Here is a 14431-nt window from a genome sequence, read left to right as displayed (position 1 = left end):
CCAGAACATGGAATTTTTGGTGCTTCTATTTTATTCATTTTCTTAATATGTGCTCATAACTCTGACTGGAGACCCATGGTCATCTTTTGTTTGCCAGCAGCTTTGTTAAACTTTGATGTTATAGTTATTCTAGCTTTCTAGAATGAGTTGTGAAATTTTGTGTTACCCAGGAATTGTTTTCTTCAGTTTGTTAGAGCTGACTCCTTAAAATCACCTAGGTGAGTGTCTTTTTGGAAGGAAACATTTGCCCTTTTTTAGTTCCTTCTATAGAAACTGATCTTTTCAAATTTTCTCATTCTTTTTAAGTCAATTTAATTTTTTTGAGAATCTTCTATTTCATCTAGATTTTTTAAAAAATCAATACCTCAATTCTTTCTTTCTCTTATGAGGTAGTTATTTTGTGTTTCTTGACTGATTATTACTCAGTGTTAGTTTTTCTAAGAATCAACTTTTTATTTTGTTGACGAAATCTGCTGTTAGGGTCTGCTATTAGGGCTGTTTTCTATTTTGTTAACTTTTGTTTTCATTCCTTCCTTTTACTTTCTTTTTTGTTTTTTTGGAGACAGGATCTCACTAAGTTACTGAGGCTAGCCTTGAACTTGTTATCCTCCTGCCTCAGCCTCCTGAGTCATTGGGATTACAGGTGTGCTTCTCTACCCCTGGCTTATTTTCATTCTTGCTTACAAATTGCTTGTAAATTTTTTTTGTTGTTGTGGAAAAAAGAATATAACATAGACTTTACCATCTTAACCATTATTAAGTATACAGTTAAATAGTATTAAGTACATTCACAGCATTGTGAAATTGGTCTCGAGAACTTTTTCAGCTTGTAAAATGGAAACTTTGGCTGTTTATCAACTCCCTTTTTCTTTTCCTCCAGCCCTTGGTATCCATTTTCTAACTTTGTTTCTATGAATCCAGTGACTTTTAGATACATCATATCTATATCATCATAAAATATATGTTTGTCTTTTTATGACTGGCTTATTTCACTTAACATAATGTCTTCAAGACTCATCCATGCTGTTGCATGTGACAGAATATCTTTCTTTTCTTAAGATAAGATTGAATAATACTCCATCCAGGTTTGGTAGTAGATGGCTGTAATCCTAACTACTCAGGAGACTGAGGCAGGAGGGTCACAAGTTCAAGGCCAGACTTAGCAATTTAGTGAGACCCTGTCTCAAAAATAATAACAACAACAACAACAATCCACTGTTATATACGTACCCTATTTCATTTATCCATTTCTCCTTCATTGGTTACTTGGGTTACTTATACCTGTTGGCCATTGTGAACAATAGGTATGCAAATATCATTTCAAGACTCAGAAATGGAATATTTCCTTCATTTTTACAGTCATCAAAATTTGTTCTTGATACTTCTCAGGTACTTTGAATGATTTCACTATCATATTTTTTCCTAATGCTTTTCTTCAAACATCTCGATTTTTCTGCAATCTATATGCTGCTTATAGTGATATGTATATTTCATGTAGTTGTTCTTTTGCTGTCCCCCTCTTTCCTAAAGCCCTTCTTATGTAAGTGGTGAATATCTGGGATTTGAAATAAGTTGTGGTAGTTGGAGAAAATGATACTTGAAGTGGCATTAGTTCTTACAGATTAGGTGCTGTTTAACCTGGGTTTCAATGACCGAAATGGTTTTCTACAGTGAAGGCTTGATAGCATATGTGCTTGCAGGTAGACTTCAGACTGTAAGAAAAACACTTCAAAAGTTTCTTTTCTCTGAAATAAGACATTATGTCTGAATTGAATGGTGCTTTTACTTTAAACCAACCTGGTTTTGATTTAGCATAAATGAGAAGTTGCCCTGTTTTATAAGCAGCCCCTTGTTGCATTCTGTGCTTACACTAGAAGAGATCTGTGATAAGGGATCGCCTCTGTTCCCGACAGTGTGTCTTATACCTGTTGCTTCATCTGTTCGTACATCATGAAAAGTGGCAGGTGGGTAATAACAGTGTAGGAACTTAAAGCACTAATCTATAGAAGTGACTTAGTGTGACTTTGGCCACTATTGAGATTAAAAACTCATTTCATTTATCCAGCATTTAGGTAGGTTTTTTTCCCCCCATTTTTATTTTAATAAACACAGTATACCAAATTACAGTGTGATTTTGTAAACAATCATACCAAAGAATTGTATCCTGAATGTTTTTTTTCCTCTATGAGTCAAGCAATGTCCCCAGGATTTTTAAAAGTAGCAGCAGGACTTACTGATGAAGGGTGTGAAGTCCCAGTGTCAGCTGAGGGACAAGAGACAATCTAAGGGAGAAAGGTCTCAAATGAAGATAGATGAATTCCAGAAAGAGCATTTTTGGGAAGAGGCTGTGAAGGCTTGGGCTGACTTTCTGTTTGTGGTATATGCTTGGGTTTGTCTTCTAAACCCCTTGGTGCCAGTGTGTCTGGAGACTTCTAAATTATCTAATCACAAGTTTCAAGAAGATGGTTGCAACACTGAAGCAAGTATGTGATGTGTTGTCATTTGCTGCTGTTTTTATCTAATAATGTATTTTGGACTTTGTGTTGATCTTTTAAGTAGAAGCTTCAAGTCAGTTCCCTGTAATTCCTGTAGCATTTATCTAGAATATAATTTATTCCTTTTTTCTCATAGGCATTTGATCTAACAGAGCAAAGATATGTAGCTGTGAAAATTCACCAGTTAAATAAAAACTGGAGAGATGAAAAAAAGGAGAATTACCACAAGTAAGTGATCCTAAGTTTTTGATTTTTCCAAATTTAGTAATGATAGCTATAGTTTGCGCATTTTGCTAAGAGCTTTAGATGAATTGATGTTGGTTTTGTTTCATTTAATCCTCCTAACTGCCCTAGGAGAGCAAATAGACTCTGCATCTTACTGATGAGAAAACTGATATTTACTGAATCTGAGTAGCAGTTAAGAAGTGGCTGAGCTGGTATTTAAATACAGATTTCCCTAAATCCAAAAACCATGCTCATAACTCCCCTTCCATTGTGACTAAAAATAGCCACAATAAACAAAGCCTCAGAAATCATTGTTGCTTGTCTGTAGAAACCAAGTGAGAGTGTCCTTTAGTGGTCTGGGGACCCTAGGGAGCTGTGAGAGGGCTCGTTCTTTCTGGAGTGGGGGGTACTCTTGGTGTGCTTCAGTGGTGCTTGTTAGACTTATTTTGCCCCTCAGTGCTGTGTAACTTCCCCCATCAGAGTTTGCCCATCTCAAGTTTCTCCGTCTTCTGTGGCCATTTTCTGTGCGCTTGCCTCTCTTCAGAAGGTCATTAGTGGCAACCCTCCTCTCTCCTTGGGTGAGATGGTTTAGGAGGGTGGCTTCTTTATAATGAATAGTTATTACACATGCTATTTCTTTGTTCCATTAATGTCATGTTTTTCCTGTATCCCCCTGTAAGTTTCCAAACACTAAGTTTATGGTTCATTTGGTTTGAAAGTCCTAGACTTAAGTTGCTATTAGGATCCCCATCAGGCTGAGTTTTGTTCTCTTGTTGTAGGTCCAAGTGTTGAGGGAGATAGTTCCTGCCCCTGAAAGGAGGAGAAAAGACCCCTTTGGTAGAAACAGCCACCTCCTGATTCTAGAGGCAGCCTTGTTTTTTTTTTTTTTTTTCTCATAAATAATACTTTGGAGGGGAACAAACAGTGGACTTTCAAGAAACCTTTTAGTTGCCTTCTAAATCTCAAAAGGAAAATCAAGCATTTTTTCCATCAATAACCCATTTTTGGGACCCAGACCAAGGCAATTCTTTTATACCTGCTATTGATTGGGGACCTGGAAAATGTTCCAGTTCCACACAGATTCTTGTGATGCTTAATGATAAGAACAGGTTCCTGTGGCACTAAGGGAAGTGGGGCTTAGCAGAGGTAGGAAAAGGGGTGATGTATGCTTTATACTCGGCTGCCTGTGTGTATATCTTATGTGACAGGCAGCTGCAGTCCAGATGCTCTTGAGGAACAAATACATTATTATAAGAATGTTCCAGTCACTTGATGTATCAGGACAAATGATGTGTAGCAGTACACTTCAAAGAAGAAAATCATGTGTTATTCTGACCAGTTTTAAGTGAGAATTGTCCCTATTGTATCAAGACTCTTTTAAGAGTGGCTGAGGTTGTTGGAGCAGTGTAAGTGCCCTCTAGTTATCCTTGGAGCCTGTTCTAGCTTTTCTATGCAGTGACTAGGGACCATCCATGGTCAATCTTGAAAACAGTCCCTGTACTGAAATTTGAATAGTCTCAAAATCCAGCTTGACCTTAAGAGATCTTAGGAGAACTGTAGAGTTGAATACCACAGTAACTGCAGGAGGGCTGCCTGCTCATCTAACCTTTTGAATCAGTGAGGATTTGAAGCCAGGGTTATTCCCTTCTTGACACAATTCGTAAGCAGATTGAGTCCTGGTGGGTATGGATTGGATGTCTTCTCACATTACTCTACCTAGCAGTGAGAAAGCAAGGAAAGGGGATTGTCATTTGTCTAAGTTCCTTGCCATTCCAGCTCTGGCTGGCAGCAATGCCTTCCTACTGTGTGTTTCCTCATCAGAGCGGGGAATCATGGTGCCTGAGCACTATCAATGTCATCCTGTGGGCAGGGACCACTTCCCACTTGACAGACAAATTGGGAGAAAGTGTATAGAGTTCTTGTGACTTCCATTCTTGCTTAGAGGAAATTCTTCAATACTTCCACCTTTCTTTGAAATATTTCGCTTTGTAAATGATATGAAGTTATAATATTGAATTTCAGGCTACAAGAAATGGTGAATTGCCAAGTGTCATTTAACACCTCTGAACTTAATACTTAAATCAAACAAATAAACAACAGATTTTGAAGGAGTGCTTTAAAAATTCACTGCTCATTGAACATGGTGGTGCCCGCCTATAATCCTAGCTACTAGGGAGACTGAGACAAAAGTGTGTGTGTGCGCGTTAGTTAATTACTGGGAATTGAATCCAGGGCCTTGGTCATGCTGACCACTGTACCAGTATACCACTGAACTCTTCCCCAACCCTTTTAAATTTTATTTTGAGACTGGGTCTCACTTAGTTGTCCACAACGGTGTCAAACTTGGCATCCTCCTCCTGCCTCAGCCTCTGAAGTATCTGGGATTAATGGTATATGCTACCCCCAACCCCCGCCCAGCTTATTCGTTGAGTTTTTAATTGTGGTCAGCACCTTTTCCTCTCTGTTTTCTCCCACAAACCAAAAGTAGATGGATTGTATTACTTTTACTTTATGAATACATTAATGAGTATTGCTAGATTATTACAGTAGGAAAAATTTCATATAAAGCTACCTGCAGAACTAACATATCTGAATTAGTATGTTCCTGTATGATGATCTTGTAATTTTCTAAGATAAAAGCAAACATTTTGAAAATTTTAATATATATCCACCTAGAAGAGAGTAAAGGATATTTTAGTGGAAAATTTCTTCTGCTTTCTTATTGAAGTCTACCATGGACACTAAATTGAAAGTTGTAAGGTACATAGCTCTGCCCCTGCTTTGCTGATGAAGTATAAGCATTGGACTGTGAAATTGCCACTCATTGAGGGAGTGCTTTCAGTGACATCAAATTCCCTTTGAATAATAATTTCTTAGATTCTGAATTTTTCCCTGCCTTTGATTTCCTGTTTTCTGTATTTTCACAGAGAAATGAGTCTTTACTTTGTTATCCCCTTTTCCCCTATACTGGGTATCAAACCCAGGGCTACTTGCATGCTAGTCAAGCACTCTACCACTGAGCCACACCCCTCACCCTTATTTTTTTACCTTGAAATACAACAAGGTAAAGAAGTTCAAAGGGCAGAGAATTATAGAGTTAGAAAGCATGCTTGAGTCAGAAAAGTCTTAACTAGTGAACTGTTTAGTCCAAAGATTTCTAAGCTTTTTTTAAAAAAAATCAGTACCTTTATTTTACCAAATGTAATATTACATGGACTCTTGATGTATTAAAAAAAAAGACAAGTGTGGAGCTATTTCAGTGAAATGCAGGTCTGGGTCAAAGCCTGAGTGCTCATCATCTGCACTTCTCAGCTTCCCACCCAGTGAGGAGGAAGCTGGTGTTCAGAACTAGCTGATCCTGAGTGAATGTGTCTAACACTGCTGTACCTTGGTGCTAGCATGTCTGTTGTGTGCAGAAAGACAAAATGATGAAAATGAAGCATCAAGCGAGGTGTGGTGGTGCACACCTATAAATAATCCCAGAGACTTGGGACACTAAGGCGGAAGGATTGCAAGTTTGAGGCTAGCCTCAGCAACTTAGTGAGACCCTGACTCAAAAAATTTTTTTTGTATATATACATCCTCAGGATGTAACTCAGTAGTAGAGTGCCACTGGTTCAATCCTCAGAACCCGGAAGAAATAAAGAAACTGATGAAATATAAAGAAAAATGAAGCTTCAGAAGAAGCAAAGTTGGCCAGAAGTGGCAGCTTGAAAAATAAGTCCAAACAAAACAAAATGTCCATTGGGGGAAAAACACTTAAGTTTTTGTTGTTTTGTTTTGGTACCAGGGATTGAACCCAGAGTCACTTAACCACTGAGCCACATCCCCAGCCCTTTTTTATTTTTTTATTTTGAGACAGAGTCTCACTAAGTTGTTGAAGCTGACCTTGAACTTGAGATCTTCCTGCCTCAGCCTCCCAAACTGCTAGGATCATAGACATTCACCACTACACGGGCTTAAGGGATTTTTGTTGTTGTTGAGTATTTTTTGTGTATTTTTTTGTAAACTGGAATACGTCAGAAAACACTACCTCTTTTTTTTTTTTTTTTTTTTCTAAGTTTTATTTTGTTATACTATGGAAAATGGTTCTTTTCTCTCACCTTATAGCAAAACATCCCAAACTAAATGGTGCTAGATTACTTAAAATAGTTTCCAGTTATTCTCTTCATAGATAAGACCTAAATACATTTAAAAAATTAATCTCATTGTGTAAACAAGCTCTATTATTCTTTTAAAATATCAGACATGAATATGTTAGATTATATAATGCATTTTTGTTCATAGTCTTATTATTTTAACTAGAAAAGTACTTAAAAATGATAATAATACAGTCATTCCTTGGGATCCTCATGGAATTTATTCCAGGACACCCACCTATACCAAAAATCTGCAGCTAAGCAAGTCTCTTATATTAACTTGTAACCTATGGACATTCTTCTGTGTAAATTGTCTCTAGATTACTTATAATACCTACTACATGGTGATACTTTGTAAATAGTTGAAAAGCCTGTATATGTTCAGTATAGGGGCAGTTGTTTTCCCTGAAAACTTTGATCTACTACTTAGTTGAATCCATGGATATAGAGGGACAGCTGTACATGAATTTAAATCATCTAGTCTAAGAAAATTTAGAATTTTCATAATTTGACATTTTTAATCAATTTTACATTTTCTTTGGACAAAGCAAAGTGAATAACATCTTAAGTTTTTCTTGTGAGGAGTAAGGTTTAAAAGCAAAGATAAAAAAGCCTTGCCAGTTGATTTACGTGTTAGGTGATCTGTTAAGTCCAAGTAGTTTATAAGGCAAAATTTGCTCCGTGTGTGTGTGTGTGTGTGTGTGTGTGTGTGTGTAAGTAAAATAAACCCAAGGATATAAATAAAAGTTATCTTTTTAATTTTCAAATCTTTGCTATTTGGATATAAATATAAGAGGTGTGGTTGTCATAGAAGGAACTCGAAAGGGATAAAAGGTTGACATCCCCTTATTTAACAAATATTCAAGCACCTATTTTTTCTCAATGACTTGGGTAGATACCAATAGGGAAAGTAGAATAAGGAAAGAGAAAAATTAGTTGAGGGAACCAGATGGATCTAAATGGATAAATACGTGGAAATGGTAGAATGTTTAAAAGTATCTTTGAAGAGTTCTAAAAAGCAAACTAAAGTGTCTTCTTGTTAATATTCCATTTTGTTTACAGGCATGCATGTAGGGAATACCGGATTCACAAAGAACTGGATCATCCCAGAATAGTTAAGCTGTATGATTACTTTTCACTGGATACTGATTCGTAAGTGCTATGGCCTTTTATTTTAGCAGTTAAAATTATTTTTTCAAAGTCTTGAGTATTTAAGGAATAAAAGTTAAATCTGGGCCCAGGAAATACCCTCTGACAGAAACAAATTTATTAATTAATGGGAAAACTAACATATTTGGATCGGTTCGATATTGGTAGGCCAAAGGACATGGATATTTGTTTGCTAGTAAATATTTAATAATCAACTTAGTGGGGATAGAGACAAGGCTTATTTATAGTGTTTGCCAATTTCCATAGTGTAAATACTCCCACCATGTCCTGTTTTTAGCCACCAACTTAAAAAACCAGCAAAACAGCTTCATTAATTTATAATTCACATAGCATGTGATTCATCCATTTAAAAAGCACACAACTCGGTGGTTTTTAGTATCTATTCAGTTATGTGTAGCCATCACCAGAGCTGTCACCATTTTCATCACCCTAGAGGAAGCCTATACCTTTTACTGTCATTCCTATATTTCAAAACACATATATCCCATCTTTCTCCCCTAGCCCTAAGCAACTGCCACTTTCTGTCTCTACAGATTTTCTATTCTGGACTTTCACATGAGCGGAATCAAGTTGTAGTATGTAGTGTTTCACTCATTTTTATGGCCAAATAATATTCTCTTGTATGAATTTGCCACATTTTGCTTATCCATTTGTCCTGCATATGATTTAAGAACTAGCTTACAAAATTTCAGAAAACTTAGTAGTTGGGAATTAGCACAAGTTAGCGCCAGCATGCCTCTGACATGACCCAGAGAGGGTAGGCTAGTCAAAAGTCTACACCATATCTTAGAGATTCCCACAAGCCCTGCAGGCCTTTGAAAAAGTATCAGCAAGATGATGTTTCCCCGGAACAAGATTATGGGTGTGGCGCAAGTGAAGTATAGAGCCTAGTGTTCCAAGTTGAAATGTAGTTCATAGGGATATGGGATATTAGATTTGAAAACTTATCTTCTTAGTTCAACCTTCTGCATAGGTATATTTTGAGAAATGACTTATGTAAGGTCTTGGATAATCTTATCTGTTATTACTTGGTATACATAAGTAAATTCTAGAACCTCTGGGCTTATCCAGGAGTCAAGAAATATTTAGCACTTGGAAAATGTTTTCTCTATAGGAGTCTGGCCTGAGTGAGGAGAACATACCTTAACTCTGGCCAGCAGGTGTTCCCTTAGCATCCTAGAGTGATTCTAGGAATTTTGGCCTATTCAGCCAGCAGCTGTCTTAAATAGCTACACAGATAATTGGCTGACATTTAGAAATATCCCCAAAAGGCCATATTCCCTTTGGAATCATGACTTGTCTCTCTTGCATCTGCTCAGGGTATTCCCTTTTCATTGAGGAGGCCCTGTGTACCAGGCACAGCCATTTGTGTTTTGCATGGAGTAGGATGCAGAAAAATAATCTAGTTAGAGAGCAGGAGTGGGAAACCTGGGGCAGGTCTTCACAGGGTAGCATCACTGTTTTGCTTTGAGTAGATTCCTTAAATGCCGGGCAGACCCCCCTCTAAAATATGAGTAGTAAAACTATTTCAAAGATAAATATAATGGCTTGGATTATCTGATGTTCTGAATTATATACTCACTTTTTTTTTTTTTTTTTTTTTTTTTTTTTTTTTTTTTTGGTACCAGGGATTGAACTCAGGGTCACTCAACTACTGAGCCACATCCCCAGACCTATTTTGTATTTTATTTAGAGATAAGGTCTCACTGAGTTGCTTAGTGCCTCAGCATTGCTGAGGCTGGCTTTGAACTCCTGATTCTCCTGTCTCAGCCTCCCAAGCCACTGGGATTACAGTTGTGTGCCACTGCACCCAGCATATATTCACTTTTAATGTGATATGTTGATTTCATAGCACTCTTGAGTTGTTTTGTTCTTCCTATTGCTTATGATGAATTCTCACCAAAAGTAAGTCACACCCTTGTTTTAGAATGTCTTCTGGGCTGGGGATAAGGCTTAGTTGGTAGAGTGCTTGCCTCACAAGCACAAGGCCCTGGGTTCAATCCCCAGCACTACAAAACAAAACAAAAAAAAAAAAAAAAACCAACTAGAATGTCTCCTGAAAATTGTTTGGGTATTAAAAGTGAAATTTTATTTCTACCTTGCATTTGGGCCAAAGAATTGGTCCATTGAGTATGAAAGTGTGTTTCGGATCTTAGCATCTTACACATTTCAGATATTTATTCTCAAGAGTGATAGCATGCCCTGCTGGGTTTCATAAGACATATAAGCTATTATTCAGGTTTTAGATTCCACAAGACTAAGTGTTTGTAGTCAGTTGCCGTGCTTTTTGAAAGTCTCCAGTTGCCCAGAGCTCACAGTCCTGAGCCTGTGTGCTTTCGGGTCTCTTCCTCATCCTTCCTGCTCTGTGTCTAGTGGGGTTGCCTCTTTCTTGTAGACTGTGCTTACCAAGCTCATATGTTAGTTGGTGTCCAGCAGATAGGGAGGCAGAGGTGCAGAAGAAGTATCTCCTCCTCCTAGCCCCACTCCACAGTTCCAGTTTCCCCTGACGACCCTGGGTTCTGGTTGAACCATCTCTTCCCTCTGACCCTTTAGCCTTAGCATGCTAATGACTCCCTACTGTAGATGACCTCTGGGGCTCCTCACTGGTCAGTGTGTCCTTTCAGCTCTTCCATCACCTTTGTGATCAGTTTCTTTCTCCTCTGTCTTAAATACTTAAGTGTGGGGTTTATGTTTGTTTGTTTGCAGTACTGGGGATCAAACTCAGGGCCTTGCACTTGCTAGATAAGCACTCAGCTACTGAGCTACATCCCATCTTGTACTAACAAGTGTTTTTGTTTCCCGGGTAGACCCTGACTTATAAACCCAACATTGTTACAAGTTACAATAGTTCAAAAGGTACTCATCTCTCAGGGATATTGGAATAGTTCAAAAAGCCTTACTTCAATTTTTAACACCTTGGAAGATAGGCACATGACCCACAATGCCACTAATGACATGTCATCTTAAATGTGGATCTTAAATGTGTACATCTATGTTGACATAAATGAAGAAAATATAGACCCAATACCATGTAATAACACATTTGTGTAGCATTATGCCATACTGCCAGGATACATAATATGTACCCAATTTTTGGGACCTGGGCAAACTCTGTATTCTTCTTCACAGTCAGTACTCAGGGTTATATAAAATGTTTGCTGAGAATTGTGCACTTGATCACAGCATAGTTGTTTAGAATTGTGTGCATGATATGAGTATGTAAAGGAGACCCTCACAAGATGTCTAACTCATACCTTATAGTTCTTGTCAGTGTTTTTCGAGTCTGGGGTCCAGAAGAGCTGTTCAGTGGTGACTCTCAGCAGAGCTAATGCCAACAGGGTGGGCGTGAAATTCTTCTTCAAAAGAGCAAGCACTTTCCTGTGAACCACTCAGGTAGAAGATACTGAGTAAAGAATAGAAGAGTATTTTAAGGAACAGAGAAAGAATTGAGAAGCTAATGGCCTAAAGTTTTTCTGGGACTGGTTTAGATCATCTTAATTGGCGTGTTCTTATCCCATGGCTAAATGTTGGTTTATTTGTCTTTAGGTTTTGTACAGTGTTAGAGTACTGTGAGGGAAATGATCTGGACTTCTACCTGAAACAGCACAAATTAATGTCGGAGAAAGAGGCCCGATCCATTATCATGCAGATTGTGAATGCTTTAAAGTACCTAAATGAAATAAAACCTCCCATCATACACTATGACCTCAAACCAGGTATGTCAAACTTTGAGGAGACAGTTTTCTGATTGACTTTTAATTTTGTACAGTTAGAGAATTTGACAGGAACCAAGGAGGCCTCATAACATCTGACTCTAGTTTGCCCCAGTAGGTGTGGGAAGCAAGGAGTCCTGCCTCTAAAGCTGGGTTAGGCAGGTGGGTGGGTCAGATTAAACACTCTGGAGAAACAAGGCCTTTGTCTGCAGAGCCAGGGCACTCTATGATGTCAGTCACATTGAGAAAGAACTGTTCTGGCAAGTTAGTTTTGCTTTTTCTCATTACTCACACTATGTAGTGGTTCCTCTACTCCAAGTCTCTTTGATAAGTGCACCCAAAATGACTTATTTTGCATATGTGCCTCCCATTTCCTTAAGTTTTGAAAATTTTTTATCTTTTTGTAGGATTATCACATAACTTTGATAGTCGTCAGCAAAGAATATGTATATTTCTCTGTTTTTTTTTTTTTTGTTTGTTTGTTTTTGTTTTTGTTTTTGGTACTGGGGATTAAATCCAGGGGTGCTTAACCACTGAGCCACATCCCAAGCCCTTTTTATTTTTTATGTTGAGACAGGATCTCACTAAGTAGCCGAGGCTGGCTTTGAACTCACAATCCTCCTGCCTCAGCCTCCCACGCTGCTGGGATTACAGGCGTGCGCCACTGCGCCCAGCACTATTAACTATTCTTTAATGTTCTAAAAGAAGTCAGGTGACTGAAAAATTAATTATAATAAAATGATTTTTAAAAATAATGGCTACTCTGACCAGGTTTTGCATCTATGAATTCAGTGCACTTTCCTGCCATATGACCTGTAGGTGGCGCTGTGATGTTAGCTTCCATTCCTTGCTTGTTTTTTTAACCGCCCCCCACACATACCCCCACACATTTCTGTCCTAAATAGGGTAGAGATTTCACTAAAGTTCAAATGAAGCTTTCCCACCATTTTGACCAACAATGCAAGTGATATTTTACTTTGGCGAGTTATTTCTGTTTCCAGTGCTCATAGTAGTGGTTTTGGCACATTAGGCAGGTAATTCTTAGAAAACAGAAGTTTCCAATAGACATCAAGGACTCTCCTGTAGCACCCAGAGTTAGTTTATTCCAAAGATTTGGATGGTTGCAAGAATTCGAGTTCAGTTTTTCCCTTTTTGTCTGTTATTACACTGGATTTTTCTCTTAATAAGTAAAGTCTCTGCTTATTCACGAAGATTTTTATCTTTTTTAGGTAATATTCTTTTAGTAAATGGTACAGCGTGTGGAGAGATAAAAATTACAGATTTTGGTCTTTCCAAGATCATGGATGACGATAGCTACAATTCAGTGGATGGCATGGAGCTAACGTCACAAGGTGCTGGTACTTATTGGTAGGTATCCAGGAGGCCTGGCAAGTTGACTGGTGGAGATGTGGCTCTGCCTTGGTAATTGCCAATTTCCATATACTGTGTACTAAGGCAGAAATAATGTAACTGTCTTTTCAGCAGTTTGACCCTTTGTATTAATTGTCTTACTTTTTCTTTCCTCTCTTGAAAACCCTTGAGAGAGAGAAAACCTTATGTGTGGCCAGGTCTTTGAGATGTGTGTTTTCTCCACGGGACTGCCCTTACAAGTCAGTAGAGAATGAGGTTGCTCATGTGGTATATAAAGAGTGGCCCCAAATTCTTTTCAGTACAAACGGAAGTCTCTCTCTTCATGGGTTAATGGGATGAGGGATTTGTTTCTAGAGTTGCCTGAGGATGATGGACTATCAAGAATTAAGGAGTTGTGAAGATCAGGATGGAAAAAACCCACAGCATCCCATGAAATCTATACAGGAAAAAGTGAGCATAGTTTACCAGAAGTTTATCCATGTCTGTTAGCCATGTTCTACAAAGTTGTGAGACACATTTCTTCTCACCATCTGCTATCACCTGTCTTCCCCACAACCACCCTACTCCAGCTAGTTTTGCCTATCAATTCTATAACCTCTTCTATTCCTGCCTACTATTACTTTTTTCCCTTTGCTATTAATTTTGACAGTGAGAACCATAAAACATACCTGTGGCCAAACCATTTAACTTTGTAATTGTAAAAGCATGTTAACAAAGCTTTCTTTTCCCTTCTAAGGTGGTTATACAAAGCCACATATTGGTATCTATGATTTTGAACCTGGAAAGGTTCCTTAGCACTAAGGAAGGAGTAACATGCTCTTGTACCCAGGGTCCGGAGTCACTTAAATTTGGGACTGGGGGCCCTGGGCCAAATACTGACTAGGAATGAAAGGAAGGAAGCAGACAGGGAAGAGGACCTTGCCATTGACTAAGCGCAGAGTGAGGCTACTAACGCATTGTGCACCACACTCTGCTTTCTGTTGCTCCTTGTGCTTGTGGAGTTGGTGCCTATAGTAAAGAGTCAGTCTCTAAATTAAAACTCCGAAATTTGAGGTTTAAAATAGAAGCTGCACTTACCGTGTTTATTTGGTATGATAGTTATTGTGGGTTAGTGTTCCTGTCACTAACTGATGCAAAAAATATCTGCTGTTGGAAATTGGGGAATGTACCTCAACTATATAAATTTGCTGAAATTTAGATTTGGGTTTTGTGTTTGATAGCTCTTTCTTTTTAAAAGGTCCTTTTATTTTCATGTTTCTTATTGCTACTTAATGCTTGAAGCTTAGTTATGAAAAAAGTGAGCAGTTGAAATTTAAAT

General features: G+C 38.1%; 1 protein-coding gene across 1 annotated transcript in view; it reads left to right on the top strand.

Annotated features, from left to right (window-relative positions):
- Nucleotides 1–14431, top strand: part of Tlk2 (tousled like kinase 2) — a 111659-nt gene that overhangs the window by 86260 nt on the left and 10968 nt on the right. The window contains 4 exon segments of the mRNA XM_047544601.1: nucleotides 2632–2723; nucleotides 7922–8011; nucleotides 11576–11745; nucleotides 12972–13110. Of these exon segments, the coding sequence (XP_047400557.1) occupies nucleotides 2632–2723; nucleotides 7922–8011; nucleotides 11576–11745; nucleotides 12972–13110 (491 nt within the window).

This window comes from Sciurus carolinensis, chromosome 3 (genome assembly GCF_902686445.1).
Source record: "Sciurus carolinensis chromosome 3, mSciCar1.2, whole genome shotgun sequence".
Classification (NCBI taxonomy): domain Eukaryota; kingdom Metazoa; phylum Chordata; class Mammalia; order Rodentia; family Sciuridae; genus Sciurus; species Sciurus carolinensis.
Note: the sequence above shows the minus strand (reverse complement) of the source record. Positions and strands in the feature narration are given on the sequence as shown.